Source organism: Oreochromis niloticus, linkage group LG22 (genome assembly GCF_001858045.2).
Source record: "Oreochromis niloticus isolate F11D_XX linkage group LG22, O_niloticus_UMD_NMBU, whole genome shotgun sequence".
Classification (NCBI taxonomy): domain Eukaryota; kingdom Metazoa; phylum Chordata; class Actinopteri; order Cichliformes; family Cichlidae; genus Oreochromis; species Oreochromis niloticus.
In genome coordinates this window covers 24253812-24276964 of record NC_031985.2, presented here as the reverse complement: position 1 = coordinate 24276964, position 23153 = coordinate 24253812, and the positions used below count along the sequence as shown (strand labels likewise).

General features: G+C 40.7%; 1 protein-coding gene across 3 annotated transcripts in view; it reads left to right on the top strand.

Moving 5' to 3' along the window:
- The window catches only part of calcr (calcitonin receptor), a 61948-nt gene extending 45364 nt beyond the window's left edge, over positions 1-16584 (top strand). For all 3 annotated transcript variants that reach the window (XM_019351001.2, XM_025902346.1, XM_019351000.2), the window contains 6 exons: positions 2536-2689; positions 4751-4811; positions 4982-5048; positions 5173-5391; positions 6217-6258; positions 12328-16584. In XM_019351001.2, coding sequence (XP_019206546.1) covers positions 2536-2689; positions 4751-4811; positions 4982-5048; positions 5173-5391; positions 6217-6258; positions 12328-12549 — 765 coding nt within the window. In that variant the 3' untranslated portion in view covers positions 12550-16584. The remainder of the gene's footprint in view (positions 1-2535; positions 2690-4750; positions 4812-4981; positions 5049-5172; positions 5392-6216; positions 6259-12327) is intronic.
- Positions 16585-23153: the final 6569 nt, after the last annotated feature.

Here is a 23153-nt window from a genome sequence, read left to right as displayed (position 1 = left end):
TGTGGGAACTTAATTATAGTTTTTATTTTTAGAGCCCAGTTTTCAGCAGGATATTTGTTAATATTTCTCAATTGCTTAGTGTTAATAATGCTATTCTGTCTGAATAAGAGCAATACAGTATATACAGTGTAATGAATACAACTGTTGCAAATATTATTCATGTAAAACCTGAAAGGGCCTAATAATGATCCCCGTGAGACACCTATTACTTACCTGGCTGCTTAATTTGAAACGATCTGAAACTGTAATTATTACACAGTGAAAAACAACTTTTTATTAAAAATCTGTAATCATCCCTGTTTGTTTGCAGTTAGAGATTGCACATACATATTTAAGTCATGGACAGTATAAGAGGTGGACATAGATACGGTGGTATCCTGCTTTAAGCCTCGAGATTAGTGTTTTTGCTGTTGCCAGCTTCATTACTATTGTAATTCTCTATTTTCTTGTTGTCTAAAGGAAATATTAATCCGCTCCAAGCTGTGAAAAACACAAAGTTTTTAACTCACTCTCATTAATTATTATTCTTATTATTATTACCTTTATTACTGAATTTCCCAGAGGAACCCACCCCAGGAATTAATAAAGTTTTATCTTATCTCTTATCTTATACCGTGATGTCCCACTGAGAACACAGTCTGTTTTACAAGAGACACAAACAATACACAGTATAAGAATATCCATAATATACAACATTAACATTTTAACTGGATTTTTAAAAGCAGCATCCACAGGTCTCCTTCACTGCATTCATTATCGTGTTTTTAAATTCACCGACAGATAGAGGCCTGTTTAAACTTGGGTCCATCTGTTAATTATTCCATGTTCAAGGGGCTTTGTGAGAAAATGCTATTCTCCTTTCCAGTCAGGTTTAGGTATCAGTTTAAAATCTTGGTTCTTTATGAGGTGAAGCCCTCAATTATCGTCAGTGTACTTCACCCCAATTCTCCAAGCTGGATCCTTAGGCCTGCAGTTGGAGGTCTTCTTGTGATTCCACGTATCCGTCTGGAAACAAGTGGGGATACTGTGCATTCCCAACGTTACAGCACCAAAACTGTGGAACAGCTCACCACCCTCTCTTCGCACCCTTGACTTTGTGGCATCCTTTAAAAAAACAGTTTAAAACTCATCTGCTTTTGTCTTCTTTCCTGTTTTTCTTGGTTCTTGTGTTATCATTTGGAGCTTGTTTTTGGTGTCTCTGTAAAGCGCTTTGTGACTAGTTTCTTGTTGTTAAAAGCACTGTATTAATACATTTTTACATCTTGGTTTCAAAAAAACAGATGTGACGAGGAGCGGTGGGTCTGACTGTAAAACTGTTCGCTCATTGGCTAACGACTTGTCAATCACAAGCTGTTAGTCAGGGAGCATACCGCCGATAATCCTGCTCTAAGAAGCATGAATGTGAAGACTTACAAAAAATACATTTTTATGCCATATCAAATGAGTGACTGAACCCATAAAATCATGAAGAAAGTGTTTATAGAGTTCAAGGCAGAAAGCTGTTTTTCCCCATAGATTTTTATAGGACCCCCACTCTCACCCCCACGCAGCCCAGAATAGGATAAGTGGAAGAAAATGAGTAGATGCTCAGTAGTTTTTCAAAATAGTATCTTAGACTGTAGAGAAGCACTAATATATTGCATTGGTTGTTGCAATTTGTGAAATTACCCATTACCCTCTGGATGAATGCACAATTGGTGCCATTTTGGCTTTTGCTAGAACCACATAATCCAAACTTGGGCGCAAGGGAAGTAGAAGCAATCTGTGTTTGGATGAGTGGGGAAAAGCCATGAAAGCTGATGTGACTGGCAGAGATTCCCATCAAAACATGTCCAAAAACATGCTTCCTTAACGAATCTCCTGAGATTCGGTAATGACAAATGTTGTGGAAGTTAACTTATTTTAGGAGAAAAGTTTGTGAGATTTTTTTCTTTTCTTTTTTTTAGTAGATTCTGAACACAGGCAGGTTTATTGGTGCCTGTCTGGCATTTATTAGAGGAATTATAACTGATGGCACTGCACCAGATACTCTTGATAATTATGGCATTAATCGACTGTTTTGTTTCTTTTTTTAACTGACACAACAAGAATGTGTCATCAAGTCATCATCTCTTATCATAACGTCTCAATGAAAGGAACTGAAAAAATAACGAGACACGATGTCGCTTTATGGTGGATGCATAAATAGAAAATTGCACGGCTCTTTATAAAACACTAATGCGGAGCGGGGCTTTGATCCCACTGCTTTGTGAGACGAAAACAATCAAAGAGGGCTCCAAATACAAAGAGAAATCACGATTCCCAGCTTAACCCACCACCAAAGGGGGTAAATGAATAAACATCCTCTCAGTATGAAAAAGAATAATACTGGCTAATGATTTTGTGCCACGAGTGCTGAAACATCCCATTAAATCTTTTTTATGTCTCCTGCTGAGATGATGTCACGACTGTTTCAACTGGATCATCTTATTTTAAAAAAAACAAGACTGCAAAGCAGAAAAAAGGTTAATATGATTGATTTTGTTCTCCCTGCAGGTTGGCTGTAAGGTGTTGCAGTTCTTTCACATGTACATGTTGGGCTGTAATTACTTCTGGATGCTCTGTGAAGGCATCTACCTGCACACGCTCATCGTAGTGGCGGTGTTTGCGGAGGAGCAGCACCTGCACTGGTACTACCTCCTGGGCTGGGGTGAGTCATTTGTACCACGGCCCGTCTTGTTGTTTTGTTTCTTTGCTATAGTGTGTCTGTAAAAACGTATTCTCGCAGATTGAAAAAACCCAGAGAAGCAATTCAACAAGATTGGGTACAATCTAACAATTTTCTTGTGACTGAGGTTATTTTAATATCACGAGTGCGGTCATTCAGTTTGAGAGCATCATTTGTACTTTTCCTGTTCAGACAATGCTCTCCCTTAAACGTCTGCACTCAGTTTAATAGTCTTCTGAACTCTAATGCTTGCAAACATTTCCATCCTTGCACCCGAGTTGCTTCTGTTCACTTGTTCTTGGACCTCCAGTCCTGCTCATGCATCTTTATGTATGAGCTGATAACCCTGCGGTGGTGGTGGTGGTGGGGATTCCACAAAGGAGAGTTCGCCGTATGCCGTTCCCCAGCTCTTTGTTCCCACATTTCCTACTTACATCTACTGTCCTTTCAAGTCTTAGATATGGTGTTGACCAATGACATTGTCCTTTCCCCCATTTATGAGTACATGTGCTTTAATTCTGTGAGAGTCCTTTAGGAACAGATATTTTCTCCCTCTCCCTTTCATAACTTAGAAATTTGTGCCTTCCTTTTGTACAGTCACGATTTTATATACATGCATGCACCATATGTTTTAGAACAGCGGTCCCCAACCCCCGGGTCATGGACCGGTTCCGGGCCGCAAGAGTTGAGGCTCGGGTGTGAAATTTAAGGTTTTCAGGGTTTTTATCGTTACCTCGGTTTCCCTGGGTCTTTGTAGTTGTGTGTCTTATTTTGAAAGAAATATTTACACGTTACCATAGCGACCAGAGCGTTAAGGGGCAGAGAGGAGGATGTGACTCTCAATGTTGTTGGCGCATTTCAGGAGGACGCTGCTAATAAAGTTACACAATTACACAGTGAATTTGCGTTTATTATTACAAAATACCACAGATTTTGTCTTGGTCGTATCATTTTATTTTGTTGTATTTATCCGCGACACGTTAAAGCCCGGTCTGTGAAAATATTGTCTGACATTAAACCGGTCCGTTATTGTATGTACTAAATCAAACTTTTCATTAGATGAGCAAGACTGCTAGTGACAAATGAAAAAAAACAATGGAGTGACACGCAGGCTGGCTGATTTGTTTTTCCCTTAAGCTGGCTATCACTTTATTAAATTTACAAAGTGAGCAGAGGTAGTGACTGGGAACCAGAGGTTTGATAAACAAACAAGCACCTTTCATGCAAGGAGGTGGATTAGACTGGATCACTGAAATCTGTGCAAGCAGCAGTATATTGTAGATCTGAGCAAGCGCAGAGCAAATATGCTCGCGAGCAGTCGTCTGTTTGATCAGAGGGCAGCGTTTCCATTGTAATATCTGAATGTGAAAGCAAGAAATCATGGTCTTGGATAAAGGTAGTAATATAGGCCCATACCTGATCCTTGTCTGTATTTCATTGTGGACATGCTGACAGCTTTATTGGCCCTCCTGTCGCTTAGTGCTGCTCCTGTCTTGTTTTCCACACTGCTCAAAACAGGAATAACACAGTCTGTCAAAAAAAGAAGAAAAAGGCGGGCAATGGAACTGAATGGATGATCATCATTAAAAATGTTGGGATAACCTTGAGGAGAGTCTTTGCTGTGTGTGTGTGTGTGTGTGTGGATGGATGGAGGGAGGCCAGCTTGTCAGATCCATCTGTGGCCAGCACACTGCAGGGCCTCATTGAAAATGGACCCTACATGGATTTTTGAGTTTATATCCAGAAGAAAAGGGAAAAATCTGTGCCCAGCGTCTAGTGGGTGTTTACCCACACAATGTCAAATTAGAGGGGAAAGTAACAGAAAATTAACCGTGTGGTAGTGTTGTCGTTGTTGTTAGCGGTGCAACAATAAAGCCGTCGCAGGAGAGTTTGCAGAAATAAGGAGGACCCGGCTTTCCAAGGAAAGTTTCATTAGACCAGCAAACAAAGCTAAACCACGCTTTCACAGTTGCGTTAATGACAAATGCAATTTCACAAAACTCACTCAAGACCTCATATGGCTCCCATCTTTTCCTCTCCAAGGTTTTCCTCTAGTGCCTGTATCCATCCACGCCGTGGCAAGGAAAAAGTATTTTGACGACAAGTGAGTAATGTTCCAGAAACCTCGGCAAATAAACAGAAGATGTTTACATTTGCGCTGGGCTGTGTGCGGTAGAGTGAGAGCGTGCAGGCGCGCGTGTTTTCATATGTGTGTGCGCGCATGTGTATTTTGGGAGGCTGACAGCACTGACTGATATGTTTTTCCTTCTGTAGCTGTTGGATGAGTGTGGAGACCCATCTGCTCTACGCCATCCACGGCCCTATAGTGGCAGCACTTCTTGTAAGTCTGCTAATCCACTGTTTCCGCACAGAAAAAGCACGAAAAAACTCATTTTACATGATCAGTCTTTATATTTTTATATATATTTAGAGTTTAATTCATGATTTTTTTTCTTTTTCTGTAGGTCAATCTCTTTTTCCTGCTAAATATTATCAGAGTTTTGGTTACCAAGCTGCGAGATACGCACCGGGCAGAGTCCAACATGTACATGAAGGCAGTGAGAGCCACCCTGATCCTGGTTCCCCTGCTGGGAATACAGTTTGTCATCATTCCCTGGAGGCCGGAGAACCGGCTGGCTGGTGAAGTCTACGAGTACATAATGCACATACTCATGCATTACCAGGTAGGCACAAGCTGCAGCAAACACACAGGAGCTCAGTTCAGGGTAATCCAACAATGACTTGAAAAAGGAGGCTAGTGCAGCTTCACTGCCCTGGGGATTCAGGCGTTTTGCACCTCGGGCTTAAATCATAATAACCTTGAAAAAAGCAATTAAATTACTGCAATAAATATACTTAGCATGAGCTTTACTTTAGACGAAAACCTTAGTGCAAAACTGAGACAGTGTACAACGCAGATTTGTCCGTACCCTTGGGCTCCCCAGGCTCAGGATGCTGATTTTTAATTTTGCATAACTGAACTTTTACACCCTTAAAAACATCATTCTCTACCCTGTGGTTGTTATTATCTATTCATGTGACTCCCTTAAAAAACCATTTGGGTTCAACCTTAGCTTTGTTTTATTTTTCAGTAGGTTCCTAATTTACTCCTTCCCCCATAAAGACGACATTTGAAGGAGGCGGACGTGAAATACGACAGAAGCCGCTCAGTTCAGGAAAAAGAAATGAGGGTTGACCTTGGTAGGCATCCATGGGGGAAAGAGTTAAACAATCCATGAAATATTTAAGGCCCATTAGATAACTCTGTTGTTGCCCCAATCTTTCTTTGTATTTTCTCTTTAAAAGTTGCTTTCCTGTCTCACTTCTATAAAGTCACACCCTGTAAAAAAAAAAAAATCATGTGTCTAAGCAATTCTTTCCTCCAACGGTTCAGCAGATGGCTACGCTGTCTGAGACTACTTCTGTTGTGATTTTCTTCAGATGTAAAAAAAACAAACTGAATCTACTATAAAAGAAATGATTATCTACTTTTTCCATCTTTGTTTCAGGGTTTGCTGGTATCAACCATATTCTGCTTCTTCAATGGGGAGGTAAGGGCTGTCATTTAGTTAGCACATTAGCTAACATTAGCGCTGCTCACGTGTCATTTGTTGCTAGGTGCAAGAAGGCAGTAAGGGGAGCTTACTATGGTCATTTCCAATTCCATATTTCTATTTTGGGATCCTACTAGAGTAGCGTTGCAAGATTTACAGTTCAAAATCATTTTTATTTATTTTATACTCGCCCATTTTACAGCTCTCTGGGTTTCCCAGTGTCTGAAACAAGCTGCGTTAGCTCCCTTCTTCCCTCTCTCTGAGCCAGTTTTCTTCTTATATGCTAGTCCTTCCAAAAAGAAGTTTTGAATAGGAGGTGGTGGGGCTGCTGTGCTCGCAACCCGCTGTGTGTCTGACACAATTGGTTCACTTTAATCTGCAAGTAATTAATAAATTAGCTTTAGTGGAAACAAAGGGAAATTAGCCCCAGGACGAAGCTTGTCTTAGACTTTGCAGTCGCTACGTGTAGCTAAGCTAACATGCCTGATTATGAGTATCATATTTTTATTTAAGTGTGGTATCAATCATAGCGGTTTACTTCTGGCAAGAAAGTGAATAATCCCCCAAATATCTGAGAGTTCCTTTAAAAATATTGTACCCCTGTGCCATGTTTGACATCATAATAGCGTAGTTTTGATTGAGCAATTGGCCTTTTGGAAAGGTCAACCTGCACATGTTACTCTGGGAGCTTTTCAGTGATTGTGCAATAAAACCGCTCATCCCTAATGACATTATGCATGAGACATCAGACTGCATCAGGTAAAACATTTTCAAAATTTGTCTTCAGGTCAGATCTCTTCCATCTGTATCGAGAAGTGACCCATGAATACCAAACACGGACTCATAGTTTTGGTTTTGGCCTTGAGTACTTGGGTAAAATAGCTGTAGCTTCGCAGAGATCTCTCCAAATTCCAAATGTAGCAGGTTATAAAACATTCCTCCGCTTTTTCCTCTTCTGAGACCAGTCTGGTGCTACAACAGTAAAAGCAGAAGGGTCATGTCAGGTGAGGAGTAAGACACACTTTTATAAATGACTGTGTGGTTTCCAAGCTCAGCTGAATATTGACTCTTCTTTCTTCGTTCTCCTGTCAGCCTTTCTAAGCCTGTCTGCAGCTGTCTGACGGCAGCATCCTTAACTTGATTCAAATGCTTCACCAAACCGATGAGCTGGAGTTGCATTAAACGCAGACCTCAGGTTAATAATGCTATGAAGACCTCACAGCTCTCCAGACTCGATGTGTGAAAGATGCTTTCAAGCTCAAGTCTCCATAAGGGTTGCAACATTAGAGGACACATTTCAGGCATTTTGCTAGTCCACACCGGTGTGTGAATGGCGCGTAGGCATCAAGCAATTAAACAACTATTTAATTGCTATTATCTCTAATATTTAATTAAGGAGTTTAATTAAGAAATATTTATGCTGTAAATTGTGTTCCCCAAACAAATATTGATGTTTTTTTATAAGGTGTTTTGTTGCAATAGTGGAAAATACTGCAGAGATGCACAAACTACGGAAAACATTAAAGCCAAGTGAAATAAATCTGTATGGATCGGTCTCCTGCGCTTATCACTTCACAACATGAAAATAGTTTTGGCCAGGGTCCTATTTCTAGCCAGAACCTACTGTACGGTCCCATACTGTGAGGGCTGTCATTAAGAGCAATCATTTGCTGGGCAGGCTCTGCCCTCATGCAGTCCTTCAGTATGCAAAGCAAATGATGTCTGTGTGCAGAAGCACTAAGAATTTTTTCTAACAATTCTTCTTCTTCTTCTCCAATGAAAAATGAAAATGAAAAAAATACTCCACCCACAGTACACAGACATGCAATTAGTGGGGTCAGGTTAATTGGTGATTCTAATTTACCCATAAGTGTGGATGTGAGAGCGAATGGTTGACTGGCGATCTGTCCACAGTATACCCTGTTTCTCGCCCTATGGTAGCTGGGATAGGCTCCAGCACTCCCCCGCGACCCTGATAAGGATAAATGGAAAATAATAATAATAAATACCAGCCTATGGGAATTTAGGATCTTGATATTTCTTAAAATAATTGTTTTCATCTCCAACAAAATCTGATTTTTACGATGACAATTTTAGCCACAAGAGGCTTTGGTGTCCCAGAGAAAGGTGCTTTTCCAGAGTCGCTTGAATTTGTATAACAAGCAACAAGCCTGAGAAGGCAAAAAAACACTGTGGATCTGTTATATGTACACTTCTTATATTTGGAAGCTGTTGCTATTGGCCAAGCAAGGAGTGCTTGATGGTTTTGTTAGCAACAAAAAAAATCTCTGGAAGACAGTGGTGGATGATCGTAGGATCCTTTCCATGATAAAGGAAAAAAATAATTTCCCAACACTTTCCAGGAGTCAGGCAACTTTCCAGAAATAGAACAGCCTGATTAGACTTTGCCAAAACACTTTTAGAAACCAGAGCAATTTTAAAAAAGGATTCTTTGGAGAGATGAGAATAACACTAACCTCTGGCAGGAGGATGGGAGGAAAGAAATGCATGGAAAATACTTGGACCTGCACATGATCCAAAGCATACAGTATACCATCACCTGTAAAACAATATGGGGGAACTGTGATGGTATCAGCTTGTATGCTTTTTCACTGCATATGTTTTGATTTGTCACAGTAGGAAAAATACATCCCACTTAGGGAATTCCCTGCTTTTGTCTGTGCCGTTCCATTCTTAAGGCTTACTGCGGCACCTAATGGACATGAGTCATGTTGAAGTCCACCTGTGCTTTCCCTACTGTGACAAGGCAAACACGTGCTGTGAACATGTTCACTCAGTCACTGGTGTTTTCATTATTTGTGAGTTGAGAAAAGACAGAAGCAGAACTCTGGAGTGTAACATTTTAATTTCTGCTCAGATTAAATCAAATCCAATTTATTGGTTTGTGTTTCAGCAGAAGCACAGCACACGTGAACAATGAGCCAAAACATACAGTGAAAGCAACTTGGACGTTTTGGAGGTCAGGAAGTGGAATAATGTGTTTGCAGAGTGGCTGCAGTATAAGCTTCCACAATAATCAGTGAAACTGGCTACACCAGGCACAGAGACATGCCAGGGATCTCGCCTCTGCAAACATAAAAATAGACCAGGCTTGATCCTCCCCCCCCGCCAGTACCGACACTTCTGGGTGTCAGAACTGAGGACAGCTAGCATACAGGAAATGACTCCAGCATCAGATTTTATTTTGACGATACATCTGCTAACATCATCCTAACTCACACATATCACACAAACTAGGTAAGAATCTTAAGGTTTCACAGAATTGTGGCACTTCAAAACCCTGGAAACATTAAAACAAAAGCTCAACGTGGTGTTTTTGTGACTCACGCAGCCCTACGCCAACCGCACGCATTCCACAGCACAATGTCCACGCTAAGTGTTAGAGCACTTAGCATGAGGTGTTTGGCAAAGAGGACCTAACAATCCACTGTCAAACTCTGTTTTATGCATCCAGCTTGGAAAATATGTCACTTATTAACTCGTACATGAGCAGACAGAAAGCAGTCTCGTCACCGTAAAGGATGCAAACAATTTGTTGAACACAAACAATGCGTAGGGAATACGTGTAAAGGGTGAACACACGAACTGTCACAAGGGAATGCAGTGGTTTGTTTGCTTCACCGGCATAATGGCCAATTCATGCTCTCTTAATCAGGACACGGGTTTCCTGGGCTGAGTTCAATTCTTTTTTTTGATTTCAAGGCCAAACTACAAAGACCTGCCTTGTTTGTTCAATAGCCCCATTGTGAGGTTAGGTCAGTGAGACAAACAGCTTTCAAACTGTATTTGTGACACCAAGCACGACGTTCAGCATGAAGCTGTAAGACTCAGATGCTCATTTGTCTCAGAATGACAATTAGTGGCATAATTTATATCATTAGATCATTCTGTGTTAATGTACCCACAGTAATTACAGTGGTATTAAGACATGACTGAATAAAATGATTACCTTTGCACCGTTAGTCCCATGTAGTTTGTGTTTTGGGAAGAACTTATAAAGATTTCTACCATATGCTGTAGACAACTTAGCATGCATGTAGTGTGATGCTAATATTGGTTTCCACGAAGAGTTGCTGTTGTTTGTTCAGATGCAGCGCCGGCGGCCAGTCTGCAGGGCTGCTGGCTGAAAAGTTTGAATTATTTGTTATTGTAAAGAAACTCGCAGGAAGACTCTATTGACAAAAAAATAGTTCCGTATTTCCTAGTTATTTCAATCACCTCATAGTTTCTAAGACATATCAGTTGTATTTTTCATGCACACACACACACACGATTCTCAAGCAAACTGACAGGGAAAATCACTGCTGAATTTTGGACTAGGGCGAGATTGATTGAAGTTTCTGCATGTAACGCTGTGACTAATGATCGCATTATGGCTTAAATAGGAGGATTATGAAGGGTTACGTGCTATAAGTCACGAGGGTAGTAATGGATTTCGTGACGACACAAATGGATTTGGTTCACAGTAAATTAATGTGTTTAATGCGTCAAATGGTTGCAGCAAGATAACAATGGTTGTCAACATGCCTATTGAGTTCCCCCCTCTGACACTCAAAGAGTGCTGGAAGATTTGTTGCTTATATAATCACTAGAGTCATATTCTGATCATTTAATTTGTGCAAAGCCTGAAGAGAAAGAAGCTGTGCGCTTTGTTTTTTAGTCAGGATGCCAGAAAGAAAAAATTGCATGTACCCTTTTTGAGATAATCATGGTCATGTTTTCATACCTTTGAATGGCATCGATGGAAAGATGCCATTTAACTGTTGTTAGATTTAGTAGGTGAAATGTGTGGGGGAAAATTTATTTATAACATTGTTATAGATCACTTCATTATGTACACCCGTTCAGCTGCTCGTTGCTGCATATATCTAATCAGTATTTAGACACGGTCAAGACAACCTACCAAAGTTTAAACTGAGCATCTGAATGGGGAAAAACGTAATTTAAGTGACTTTTAATGTGGCATCATTGTCAGTGCATCATCACTGCTTTTCTACTAGGAGTTTCCTACAAACCATCTCTAGGTTTATAGAGAATGGGCCTGAAATGAGGAAATCCCCGGTGAACACATGCCTTGTTGATGTCAGATTAGAGGAGATTGGTCAGAGTTACAACCAAGGTATGCATAAGAGCATCTCTGAAAGCACAAAATGCTGATACTTGAGGTAGATGTGATTCAATGACCAAAGTAGACCATGCAAGATGTCTTAGCTAGACCATGCTCCTGTCAGATAGGAAGAAGAAACCGATGCTACAATTTGTGCAAGATCACCAAAATTGGACAACAGACAAATAAAATTGGAAACACGTTGGCTGAGTCTCGATTTTTGCTGCAATATTTGGATGGTAAGCTCAGACTTTGGTGTAAACAACAAAGAGGCATTGATCATGCTTTGCATCAATAGTTCAGGCTGCTAGGCCCCCTTACTACCAGCTGAGCACTGTTTAAATGCCACCGTCTATCTGAGTAGTGTTGCTGACCATGTCTGCAGCGTACCCCATCTTCTGATGGTTGTACAGGATAATGTACCATGTCACAAAAGTCAGTTAATCACAAACTGGTGTCTTGAACATGACAAGAAGTTCACTCACTCATCAAAAAAGCTCAGAGCAATGTTCCCAGCCCCTTGTTGACTGTATGACACGACAAATTAAGGCAGTTCTGAAGCAAATGGGGTTCCTGCCCAGTACTAGAAAGATAAACCTTGTGTATTTATCTCTTTTTATAGTGAGATGATCTGGCCACATGCACAACCTGGCCACCCCCTCCCCCCAAAAATGGCTATTTACATTTTATAGCTGTCATCTGCTAATGTGATTGAAGTTTGAGTGGCCCACATGTGCTGCAGTAATAACACGCACATCAGTTAAGATCATTGCCAGTTGGATCAGTGTTGTCACAAACTTCTCCGACTCAAAACACAAAAACAAAGCTTGCAGTGAAGTCAAATAATTAAATTAGATGTAAATTATTATTATTAAGGCTGCATGTATCTACATATGAGACACTAAACCACCTTTTTTATGTGCTTGTGTGACACCCAGGTGCAGGCAGCTGTGAAGAGACAGTGGATGCAGTATAAGACCCAGTGGGGTCAGAGACGAAAGGACCACTGCTCGATGCGCTCCACGTCCTACACAGCCACCTCCATCACCGAGGTACCCGCCTTCATGTACCATCACGACTGTAACACCGAACACTTGAACGGGCGCCACACGGAGGACTCTGAGCTGGTGGCGCTAAAGTCGGGAGACACATACGCTTGAGTAACGCCGAGGATAAAATGTGTAACGGTGGAAAAAGCCGAGGACGAGCAACAGAGTAAATGTACAGCAAAAAGAAGAAAATGAATTCAGTTCACCTGCCATATCTCAGCGATTAAATCTCCGAGGCTAATGCCGGTTTGCTCAGCTCAGGAGGATGATAGAGGCCTGAAAACAAAAAGCTCATTGACGTGGATTAGCTACAAGGCTGACACTTTACTTTACATTGCTGTTGCAGCTGCTTTTTCAGAACTTTGATGTTGAGAACTTGTGACGTAAGGAGAGCTGCTTTTGACATGTGTCGACTTCCTAAAGCTGCTAAACTGCGTGTGCACGCTCGCAGTGATGGAGGCTTGCACTAGTGTGGAAATAACTGTGACTGTGGTGGCAGAGAGGGTAGCAAAGTTTTCTTTCTTTTCCTGACGGTGCTGAAGGTGACAGCGACGATGTAGAGGTGAATAATGACTGCGATGGTGTTGATGATGACTATCGAAGCGAAGTAGACGAACCAATCATTCCTAACCTCACCTATACCAAAGGGTACTGTTTGGTGGTCACGACCGCGGGGGGGCTATGTCCAGCTAAGCACAGGTGCCATAAAGCAAAAGACACGGACGCAAACACACACGCAAACGTCAGCAAACCTCATAGACCTGATCAAATGTGCCATGAAAGAGGTCAACTTTCAGAAGACCCTCTGCGCTCCAACCTCTGGAATTGTGTACATAATGTATGTTCACCATGTTTCATTTAAAAAAAGTGTTTTAAATGTTTTAAAAAGATTTTTGTTTCCCCCCCCCACCCACACTTTCTATCAATGTTTTATTCTTGCCGATTCCCTAGTACGTGCTCAGTAAATGTCCCGTGATGCTGCATTCCTGACTGCTTTGTTGTTATGCAGTTGCTGTATTTGTGCCGATGCTGAAGCTCACAGGGCTGTGACGCAAAAATGCACACACACGAAGTACTTCAAAACTAAAAATAAAACCGTTCTGTTGAGGCTGAAGAGCCACCGGAGTTGATCCACTGTGTTCTGAGTTATGATTCAGTCAGCTCTGCCAATGATTCTAATTTATCCTCGGCCATCCTTTCTGAGCTCATGTTGTCTCTAATCTGTCACCTGCTTTTATCCGAGAAAAGAGAAAGGCTCGCTTAAGATCAAATCCAAACTGTATGCACACACTAAACCTACCGATGTCTTAAATGCATGTTCGCGTCTTTGTCACGGTCTTGCACAAACATGATGTTTAAACTCATCCATCAGTGGTCCTAAACACGTTCCTATTACTCCTCTGCCTTTTCTTTATTAGGCTTGGTTAAGGGTTTGTTGAAACCTGAGTAAATGCTGTGTCTTGCATTTATCTGTGCAAGGTCCTTCAAATCTGATCATTTTTTAAACTGCATGTCCAATAAGAGACATTTCAGTTCCACCAGAGCAAAACATTTATATTTCTAGAGCATGTAGCCAATGGCTATTAAATCCTCTGGCTGCTCACATTACTGTGATTTGTTTTTGCCTCCTTAGCAGCAACTTCTCTTTGCTTACATTGTCAAAATGGAAAAGCGTTCCAAGTTGAGCTAAATTCTTGGTAAAAGGCATGTAGAAGTAACATCTTATATAATAAAGCTGGTAATACTCTGTGTCTTTTGCACTTTTAGTAAGCAGAAATTCAGCAGTGCGTCAGCGCGAGTTGTTCTCGCTGGCGCTCGTGCTGATTTCTCCCAAATAAAGATGTACGTCTTTTAACATGTAAACACATTTACTTATCTAGTACTTTAAACTAAAGGCTGAGTACTCGGGGGAGGGGGAGACCCCGGACCTTTTAAAAAATATTACTCAAACAAAGGTTTGCTCAAGAGTTGTCTGCCATATTGGACGTGATACAACCACCGATTGTGAAGTGTGTGTTCCCCAAGTGGTTGGCAAGTGATTACCAGAGGTTGTTGGCTGTCACTTGGTGAAATCGAATGCAAAGAGGGCACGGCACCAGGACACTTATGATTGCTGTGGTGGTGATCAAATTGTTGTGGTCACCTGTAAATGGCATAGGAGACACTGTCTTGTCTGCAAACACTCACTTTTAAACCACCAACTACTAGAAGTGTAATAAAACTTGACAAAGTGGACGGAGAGCAGAGAATGTTCCCCTCAGTTTCAGTTTGTTGACCAATCATTTTCATTGTTTTTGTCAATTATCTTTATTTTTCTGACAAAAACAAGGTGATAACGAAATAAAAACTCATGCCAACGAATAAAATCGAGATAAAATAATTCTGAAATGAGATCCAATCAAAACTAATTAAATTTGTTTTCTTCAGGAGGAAGAGAAGAGTAGACTTATGGGCACATTTTGTTATTTTATGTCAAGGAAGATCAGACGCTTTGTAAATCATGTGGAGCAACTCAACAAACTTTTAGACTTTTTGTTTTGGTCAACTTTAGATTTAGTCAACTATAGTCTTATGACATTTAGCTAACTAAGACTAAACTAAAACTAAATGATGTTTTAGTCAAAAGACTATGACTAAAATGAAATCAAAATTTGATGTTGAAGGTTCACCTTCAAAGTAAATGTGCGATCCACCCAACAAGTTTCAAAAGGCTTTTACTGTGAAGGAAAACGGTCTTTGCTTCCAGGTTGTGTCGTACTCTTTGCACTTTCACTGCTGCTCAGAGAGTTGTGAGTGTTTGTTGCATGTAACTACAGGCAACCAAAACACAAGTTTGTTGCCAGGGAGTCACTGACCAGTCTGTAGGCCTGTGTGACTGGAGCCTTAATCACTTGACCCTGCACTGTCATCATGTTCATCGCACGTCTAAGGTGGCAGACAAGTAAAATCCCAGCCTCAATACATGGTGCCTCTGATCATTTTAGAGATTAGTTTCAACTGTGAACAAAGAATCACTATTAATAATTCTGAAATCACAAAAATCAATTCAAAGGTGTTTGAAAAACTAAATTGGCTACATATATATATATAAATTAGAAAACATTTTTACTTTCATTTTATGTGTACGTGGTGCATTTGTTGAATGTGTGCTCAGTTTTTATTTGCCTTGTCATTGTCAACTGTTGGGCACCACTTTGTGAGAGATTAGAATAAGAAAAAGTAAATATATATAATCTTTATACACATTGTGAGATCACTGTCCGATATGGATAAGAGATGCTCCACAGGTATCCATGCAGAATAAGTTTGTACATTGTAATGATTGTAAGAATTGGCTTGTTGATATTCATTAATCTGTAAGTATTTGCTTTCTTTAATCAAAGGAAAATCATGTGAATGCAGACCATTTTAAAAAATATTTTCAAAGCTATATAGGAGATTTATCTGAGTACATCTGAGCACTCACCACTGAGAGCGAATCACACAGAGTCAGTCATGAATCAGGTCAGAAAATCAAATCATTTTGATGAAATTACTCAAATCAGGGATGCCACTATTTACTAGTTGTAATGGCGCAGCTTCGCTACAGTACATAAACCCCACGCTGCACAAGCTGAATGCATTCAGTCCCTTTTCATGGCTTCACCTGGCAAATCCTCTTACAGCCCCCACCCCTTTGCATAAAACAGACATTGGGATATGTTTCATATTTCAGTGACGTTTATGTTACCAGCTGGCTGTAAGGAACTAGGAAGGACCGTAGAGAGACAATCATGATGGCAGAATAGGTTTTACTGATTCAAATGTTTTAGTATGAGAGAAAAATTATTTATTTTAGTATGAAATACATCTTCCTCTTCATTTTTATTATGGTGATGTTTCCTGGATCTTGTGCACACTGTAAGACATATTATTAGTCTTGTGGATTCTGGATTCTATATATTTTGTATGTTTGTTCATGCCCATGTAAATACAAGCAAACACTGTGTACATAATAGATTTTTGCACTGTGAAATTCTATGATGATTATTTTTGTTACCCCCCTCCCTTCTCATTTATTTTTGGCTTGTGTTTGTCTCTTTCTCCTTCTCAGCTTGGACTAGCATCATCTCAGAGCTGATAAAAAAATGTATTTTGTAAAAGCCACAACGATTGGTGTTGTTTTTTAAAATCTTCCGCCCATTTAGCACAACAACGGATACATATCATTTGGTGTCGCTCTCTATTTCTTGAGCAATCAGCAAAAACAGAAAGCTGCGGCGTGAATGCAAAAGGTGAAAAAGATGAAAGCTAACAATCGGAAAGTGGACAATTTTCAGAGTCTGATGACTTAATGATTAAAAAGCGTGCTTTGTTTTGGGGTTCGTAAATAATTCGGTAAGATTATGGAGTTTAAAACCTTTCTGAAACAAACTTTGTTTTCCAGCAATTCGGCGAAATTCTGTGTTGATTTAGCAGCATCTTACTCGCCAACACTTTCTCCTGTCAACATTTCAGGGTTGAGAGAATTTGTTTAATGAGTGTGCAGGGAAAACAGGGGAAGTCTAGCTCCATGTGGTGTCTTGCCTTGTGATTCCTCAAGGCAGTGCTGGCAGCGCTTTACAGCCCTGTTTTATTTTAAAGGTTCTGCCTGAATTGCATAAAAGCATCTGATGTCTGTAACAGGAAAAAATCCACTGACACGGATCCGCTACAAGATGAATGTCCCCGTACACTCCACAACATATTAAAGTAATTACGATATGTTGCTCACAATGGTGAAGGCTTCATAAGTCAGCAGTTCAGTGATACTTGATATGCTGTATCCAGGAGACATCTAATCATCTGTGTAACTAAAAGAGATCAGACCAAAGCGGTTTCTGAGATGAATAATCCCCGGTTCACCCAACATTTTCAGGAGAAATGTAGTCTTGGACATTGGTCAGAATCAGTGTTTGGCCCAGGATATACAGTAATATAAGTGGTTTACAGAACTACTTTTAAAAACCCCAAAGCACTCGCAAACTCAAAGAGCGACTCAACATTTTTACAACGTCTATTAAAGGAGAATCTACAAGAAGCCAGAAGTTGATGAGAGGATATTTAAAAGGCTGACTGCTAAACAACCAGCTTCTGTATAGTTTCAGAGTACAGGTAAGATGAAGCAAAGGCTTTTCACATTACAGCAATAATCCTAGCCTTCAGGCTAACATTAGCTAGCAGACTACTTTTAGTGCCTCGCAAAGACTTTATTGGGGAGGTTTGCCAGATATATTAATGGCCCCCCAAAGTATATCTCATCTTAGACTATTATTACTTTTTAAAAATTCATCCAAATTACTTGTAGACAGTCCCCTTACTCGTAGTTTGATAGTTTAGCTATTGGTCCTTTCCATCTCGTTTCTTTTGGGATTGATCACTGATGCTGCGTCGCTCATTATCATTCAGGTTCCTCTAGGTTGAGTCGCTCAATCTGTGGTCAAAGTTTAACTCTACAGTCTTGTGCTTGATTAAGACTTCTGAGGTGAATCTATGTAGAACCTACGTGCTCCAGTGGCTGACACCATGGCCAGTATTTATACTTGTTAACGGTGATATGCAGTTACATTTCTAGACAGCAACACGTCTGGTTTCACCGTAGGTTATGGTTTAGGGTTTTGTTACGAAGTTCCACAGAAGTATAATTTTACTTTTAGGCCTTTTTTCTTTCAGTATCCATAAATCCACTAGAGTGCACTTAGGCCTGAGTGATGGAAAGTTGGCCATCAGACGCTGCGACTGTGCTGACTCATCTGTGGAGAATTTGCATTACAGTTACATACTACGCGTGCGCTCCAGGTGCCAGATTGCTAGCAGACCTCTACAGGCTGTATCAAAAGGATAAACCGATTTCAAAGCACTTTAATTCCGCAGCCGTTCACCAGTAATTATCAAATCATGTACTGTTAGAAAGAGGGGATTCGTGAGTTTCACCGGGTTGCTGGTAGATAGCATAACAAAAGCAGCGGCTGGAGTGACTCCAGACATGCTCACAAAAGTATGGGGTGAGCTTGACTATCAAACGGACATAAGCTATGCTTCATGAGGGGAACACGTTCATTCGAACAGTTGTAAAGATTGTAAGTTTTCTATGTAAAACTATTCAGCCATATTTTTCAAATTTACCGCAAGCTTCTACGCCCATTACTTTAAAAAATATAGCCCTTTGAAATCAGGTGATTCTTTCTGTGTATTACAGGAATGACTATTCAGATGTGGAGTCTCCGGCTGTCTCTTTCCATGTCCACAGTGGAGTATAATTAAGGCTTTAGACTGCATCTGATAAAACCTGAGTCTGCCAGAGCGCCCTCGGGGTCAGTGAGACATAAATTTTGTCAACAATGAGGCTGAAAAATCTGCGTGGATGTCTGCGTACCTGCTTGTTCTTTGTGATTTGTCGTAGAAGAATTTACATTAAAATTCGCATACTGCTCACGCACCCAAGGGAGGTGGATTTCAAGAAGACTTCAGCAAAATATTACAGGAATGACTGCTGTGTCTTAGGGTCTCCAGCTGTCTCTGTCCATGTCAGCAACAGAGTACAATCAAGGCTTTAGACTGCAGCTGATAATAGTCCTCCCAATCCATCTCTGGAGTTCCTCTGTGAAGATCCTCTGTGACCTGGGAGGCCGCTCTAAGGTGCTGAAGGTGAAGCGCTTGTTCCTATGCTGCTATGCTGAGTTCACGGCGGCTGCAGAGCAGAATAGCGACTACCTTCGCCAGCTGCAATGCGATAAGATATGAACTGGACATGCAGCTAGATTTGTTGCTCAAATATTTGTCACAAAGAAACTCGGAATTAAAATATCTGCCAAGGAACCCACCTGTAGATTGTCGTTAAATAATTAACTGAACAGTCTATGCAAAGTCTGAAACTGTATGCATACTGTACTGATTATGAAGACGCAATAAGCTTTAAGTCTCCTAAATTCTCTAAAACCCCTTGTTAGACCCACACAGTGCAAGAATGTCAGCAAACTGCTGCAAGAAGCTTCCGTCTGGAGAAAAGGTTAACCTGGAGCCTTTCAGAAAAATGTCAGCAGCTGCTTATTTCAAGCCTTTCATTCCCTGACAGCGACAATCTCACAGTACACTGGACCAATCCCAAAATATGTGGTCTGTGCCCATAAATCTTAGATAAAAGTGATCATGTGGAGCGTTTTGCTCAGCTGTGTTAAAAGATGAAATGACACTGCTTCACATCTAAATCTCCAGCAGTGCTTTTTGAAAAGTGCTTCCAGTTTGCTTCAAGGTCACCTAAAACTGTCATGTAGCTAAAACTGCTCCGATCACTGTTGTCAAGGACTTTTACTTTTCTTCCCTGCCCACACGTTGGACCTCTTAATGTCCACCCATTCTAACTCAAGTGTACTGACTGAGTGTGCTGAACCACTCTTTCACCCGGGGTTTGGGGTATTTTCTGCTTTCATGGCCAGAAATTCAGCTGAGCAACTCAGCAGAAGGCACGAGGATATCCAAGAAATGGTGCCTTTTTTTAACTCTAGCTCAGCTGGGTTACACACAAAGACTCAGAGGGCCATTTCATTTATCTACCTCTCAGAGCTCACCCTCCTGTTTCTGGTTTCATACTTTGCTACAGTGCAAAGTGCTGCTCTCAACCCTACAGCACCACCAACCCTCCAACCAACCTCACGGTCACATTAAATGACCAAACTCGCCTGGAGGACTCGAAGGTCTAAATTTTACCAACAGATTCTGGTGTTTGACAAGTTGGTCATGAACACAGTAAACCATTAGCTTTCATAAAAAAATAAATGATAGGTAACTGGTGCACACAAATAAGTGAATTTTATCTCATTCTGTAAATTTCGTTTGATCGATTTCCACCTCCCGGTCAACTGTACAGGCCTCTTTACATTTATTGATGCTCAAACATGCCTTTTTAGGGGTATGATTAGAGGCTGATTTTATGTTATTGCACTAGACCTCTGGAAGGCTTTGGACCATTTTTTAATTCTGACAAATAATATGGCTTTGCTGTGTAAGTTATTGGACTCTCTTCTACTATATTGTGCTGGAGTTTGCTTTTTCTGTGTGTATGTGTGACAAATTAATAGGTATTATCAGACCTCTAGTTCAAATTTGTTCCGTTCCACCCAAACTCTATTTACAACTTGTAGACCTACAGTTCTATCTAAGCTGAGTGACCAGTTGTTTCTTTATCGTTTGCTAGAAAAATTGGACACAGCTATATTGATTTATTGAAATGTGCAAAAATAAATAGAAATAAAATATGTAATGCAATAAGAGAGTTTGAACAGTTCTAACTACCCTGGTAGTCAATATTTAGTATGACTCATTTTATTCTTCAACACAGCCTGAGCTCTCTTAGCCAAGCTTTCTTTGTAGTCTTCAGGAAGAGTTCTCCAGGCTTCTTGAAGGCTATTCTTTGGATGTTGGCCTTTTTCGATGAGCTTGCGTGGCGGATGAAAATCCAGTGGCGCTTTTGTGGGTTCATAATTCCATCAATTTTGACAAAATCCGCATCAACACTGGCTGAAGTAAAACTCCTGACCACCTCTGCATATTTGCCATTTGAACTAAAAATTTCAAAGCTGGGTTGATGACGTGCACTGAGTTTCAGTCCAGTTGTTGTGTAATTTGGCAAGAATTAAGAATGGTTTCTTGACAGCCATCCTCCCACAGAGACCATTTCTGATGATGCAACTCTCATGTCCTGTATCAGATCTTTGCTGGATTTTTTTCCCTTATTTTTGAAGACATGACTTTCAGATACTGTTCAAGTTACCATGTTCACAAACTTCGATATCCACGCTGCCTGCCCACAGGGTGATGACAATACCCCATCAGCCTGTTACAGCATTTAACCCTTAGTAGGAGCTGACCCCTTTGGAGGTGATCCTGATGTTGTTGACTGACTACTGATCATGTGAGTCGTCACATGAGTAAAGGTGTGAAAAAGGCTCAGGACCACCTCCAAAGCACACAACCCCCACTAAGGGTTAAATAACGGGACCGTTTGTTTTTAGAAATGAAGACCTGTCTTGGACGAGAGGTGAAACGTGGATGACTGACAACCTGCACAGCCACAAGCACTGGAAACTTGCTTTTACACTCATTTTGTCACGATTTCCAAATAATACAAAGCCTTACCTGGATAATTTCAGATCCCATTGTGGTGCATGAAGACCTGCTGCACGTTTCAAAGGCCAAGCCAATTTTACTCAGAAAACCCAGAACAATTAAGATGCTATTGGATTTTTATATATCCACTTGATGCTGCTTGCCTCGTCAACAAGTGAGCAGATATCTATACAGACAGAGGAAGAGATTACCTGATAAAATAACTCCTCATTCATGATTACAATGAAACACTTTTAAATTATAATCTCAAATGAGCTTTGGTTTTTCAATTTCTTTGTGTGTTATTTGAAGACAATGCATGTTGCACGACAATATCTAGGCCCTTTTGATTAAATCCTCTGGTATTAAGAACGTAAGTAAAGAAAGCAGTGCCCTACAGCGGATCACTTCCCCCTGATCCACTCGTGTAACAATGTTTACTGCCACATCCCTCGTAGTGTCTTATTTGCCAGGGAAGGAGAAACTGGAGGCGTTGTAGTAGCTGCAGTTTGTAGAGCTGCAGAAATGAGGAGGGCTGTAACAGCCTTTGCAAAAAGTATATTTTTCTAACCGTCCAGGGAGCAGAGGATTTATTTGGATGTGCTCAAAGCTGCTGCACATTTTTGCCATACAGGCACTGACCTCCCTAAACAACTGAGTCCTGTCTCAAAAGAAACCCCGAAGAGAACCAACAAATATCTGTTCAGTCGCAAAAGCCAAAAGCCAAAATGTTTGAAGTCGATATCATCCCCCGAGTGCATCAAACAACATAAAAACAAGACTTCTGTTTGCATCATGTTTGTCCTAAAAGCACGGCGGAGTCTGTCAGTCTGCCCACGGCTTACAATATGTCTTAGAAGATAACCGTCTCCGTTATGTCTTTCTAATAGCACTTGTTCCCTCATTATGCTCTAATGAGATTTGTGAGGCAAGTTATTAATTATCAGGGCACTCGACAGAGAACATGCTGTGGCGCTGGAGAGGTTTTCCACCAAACAACAATTTATTTCCGCTCCTGTGTTTTTGTTCTCCGTGCTGGTTCATTCCCGCTTTAGAAGAAGTGACAGAAAAATGCAACGACTCAAAAAAGGACCCGGACAAAAACAACGCCATTCCCTCCATCGCAGGGAGGCAGAATAACTCTTTAAGCCTTTCACTTTTGTAGCGACTACAGTTGAACAATTGAATTTATTCTTTTCTGCCGTTGCTCAGAGTCACAGAGTTCCTCTCTACACTCAAATTGTCTTAAAAAGCTGGAGGTGTCAGTGATGTGGAATGCCGTTCAGTACAAACCTCAGCGTGCATGTCAGGGGCAGCCCATGAGGAGAGTTTTTCAAGGATTGTGAACATGTTGATGTAGAGTCAAACTGAAGGACATTGTTAACTGTAATCACACCTCCTGCAGAGCGCTTCAAAAAGGTCATTTGCCTCTCAGACCAGGTTGTCATCCAAATTCTATCATTATATGGCTGACTGAAGCTACATTATACAACAGGGTGTAACAATTAGGCTGCATGTGTAGAGAGAAATATGGCAAAAAAAAAGAAAGAAATTCGCAAGGCTGTTTTCTCAGTCGGCCCGATCCCACACGA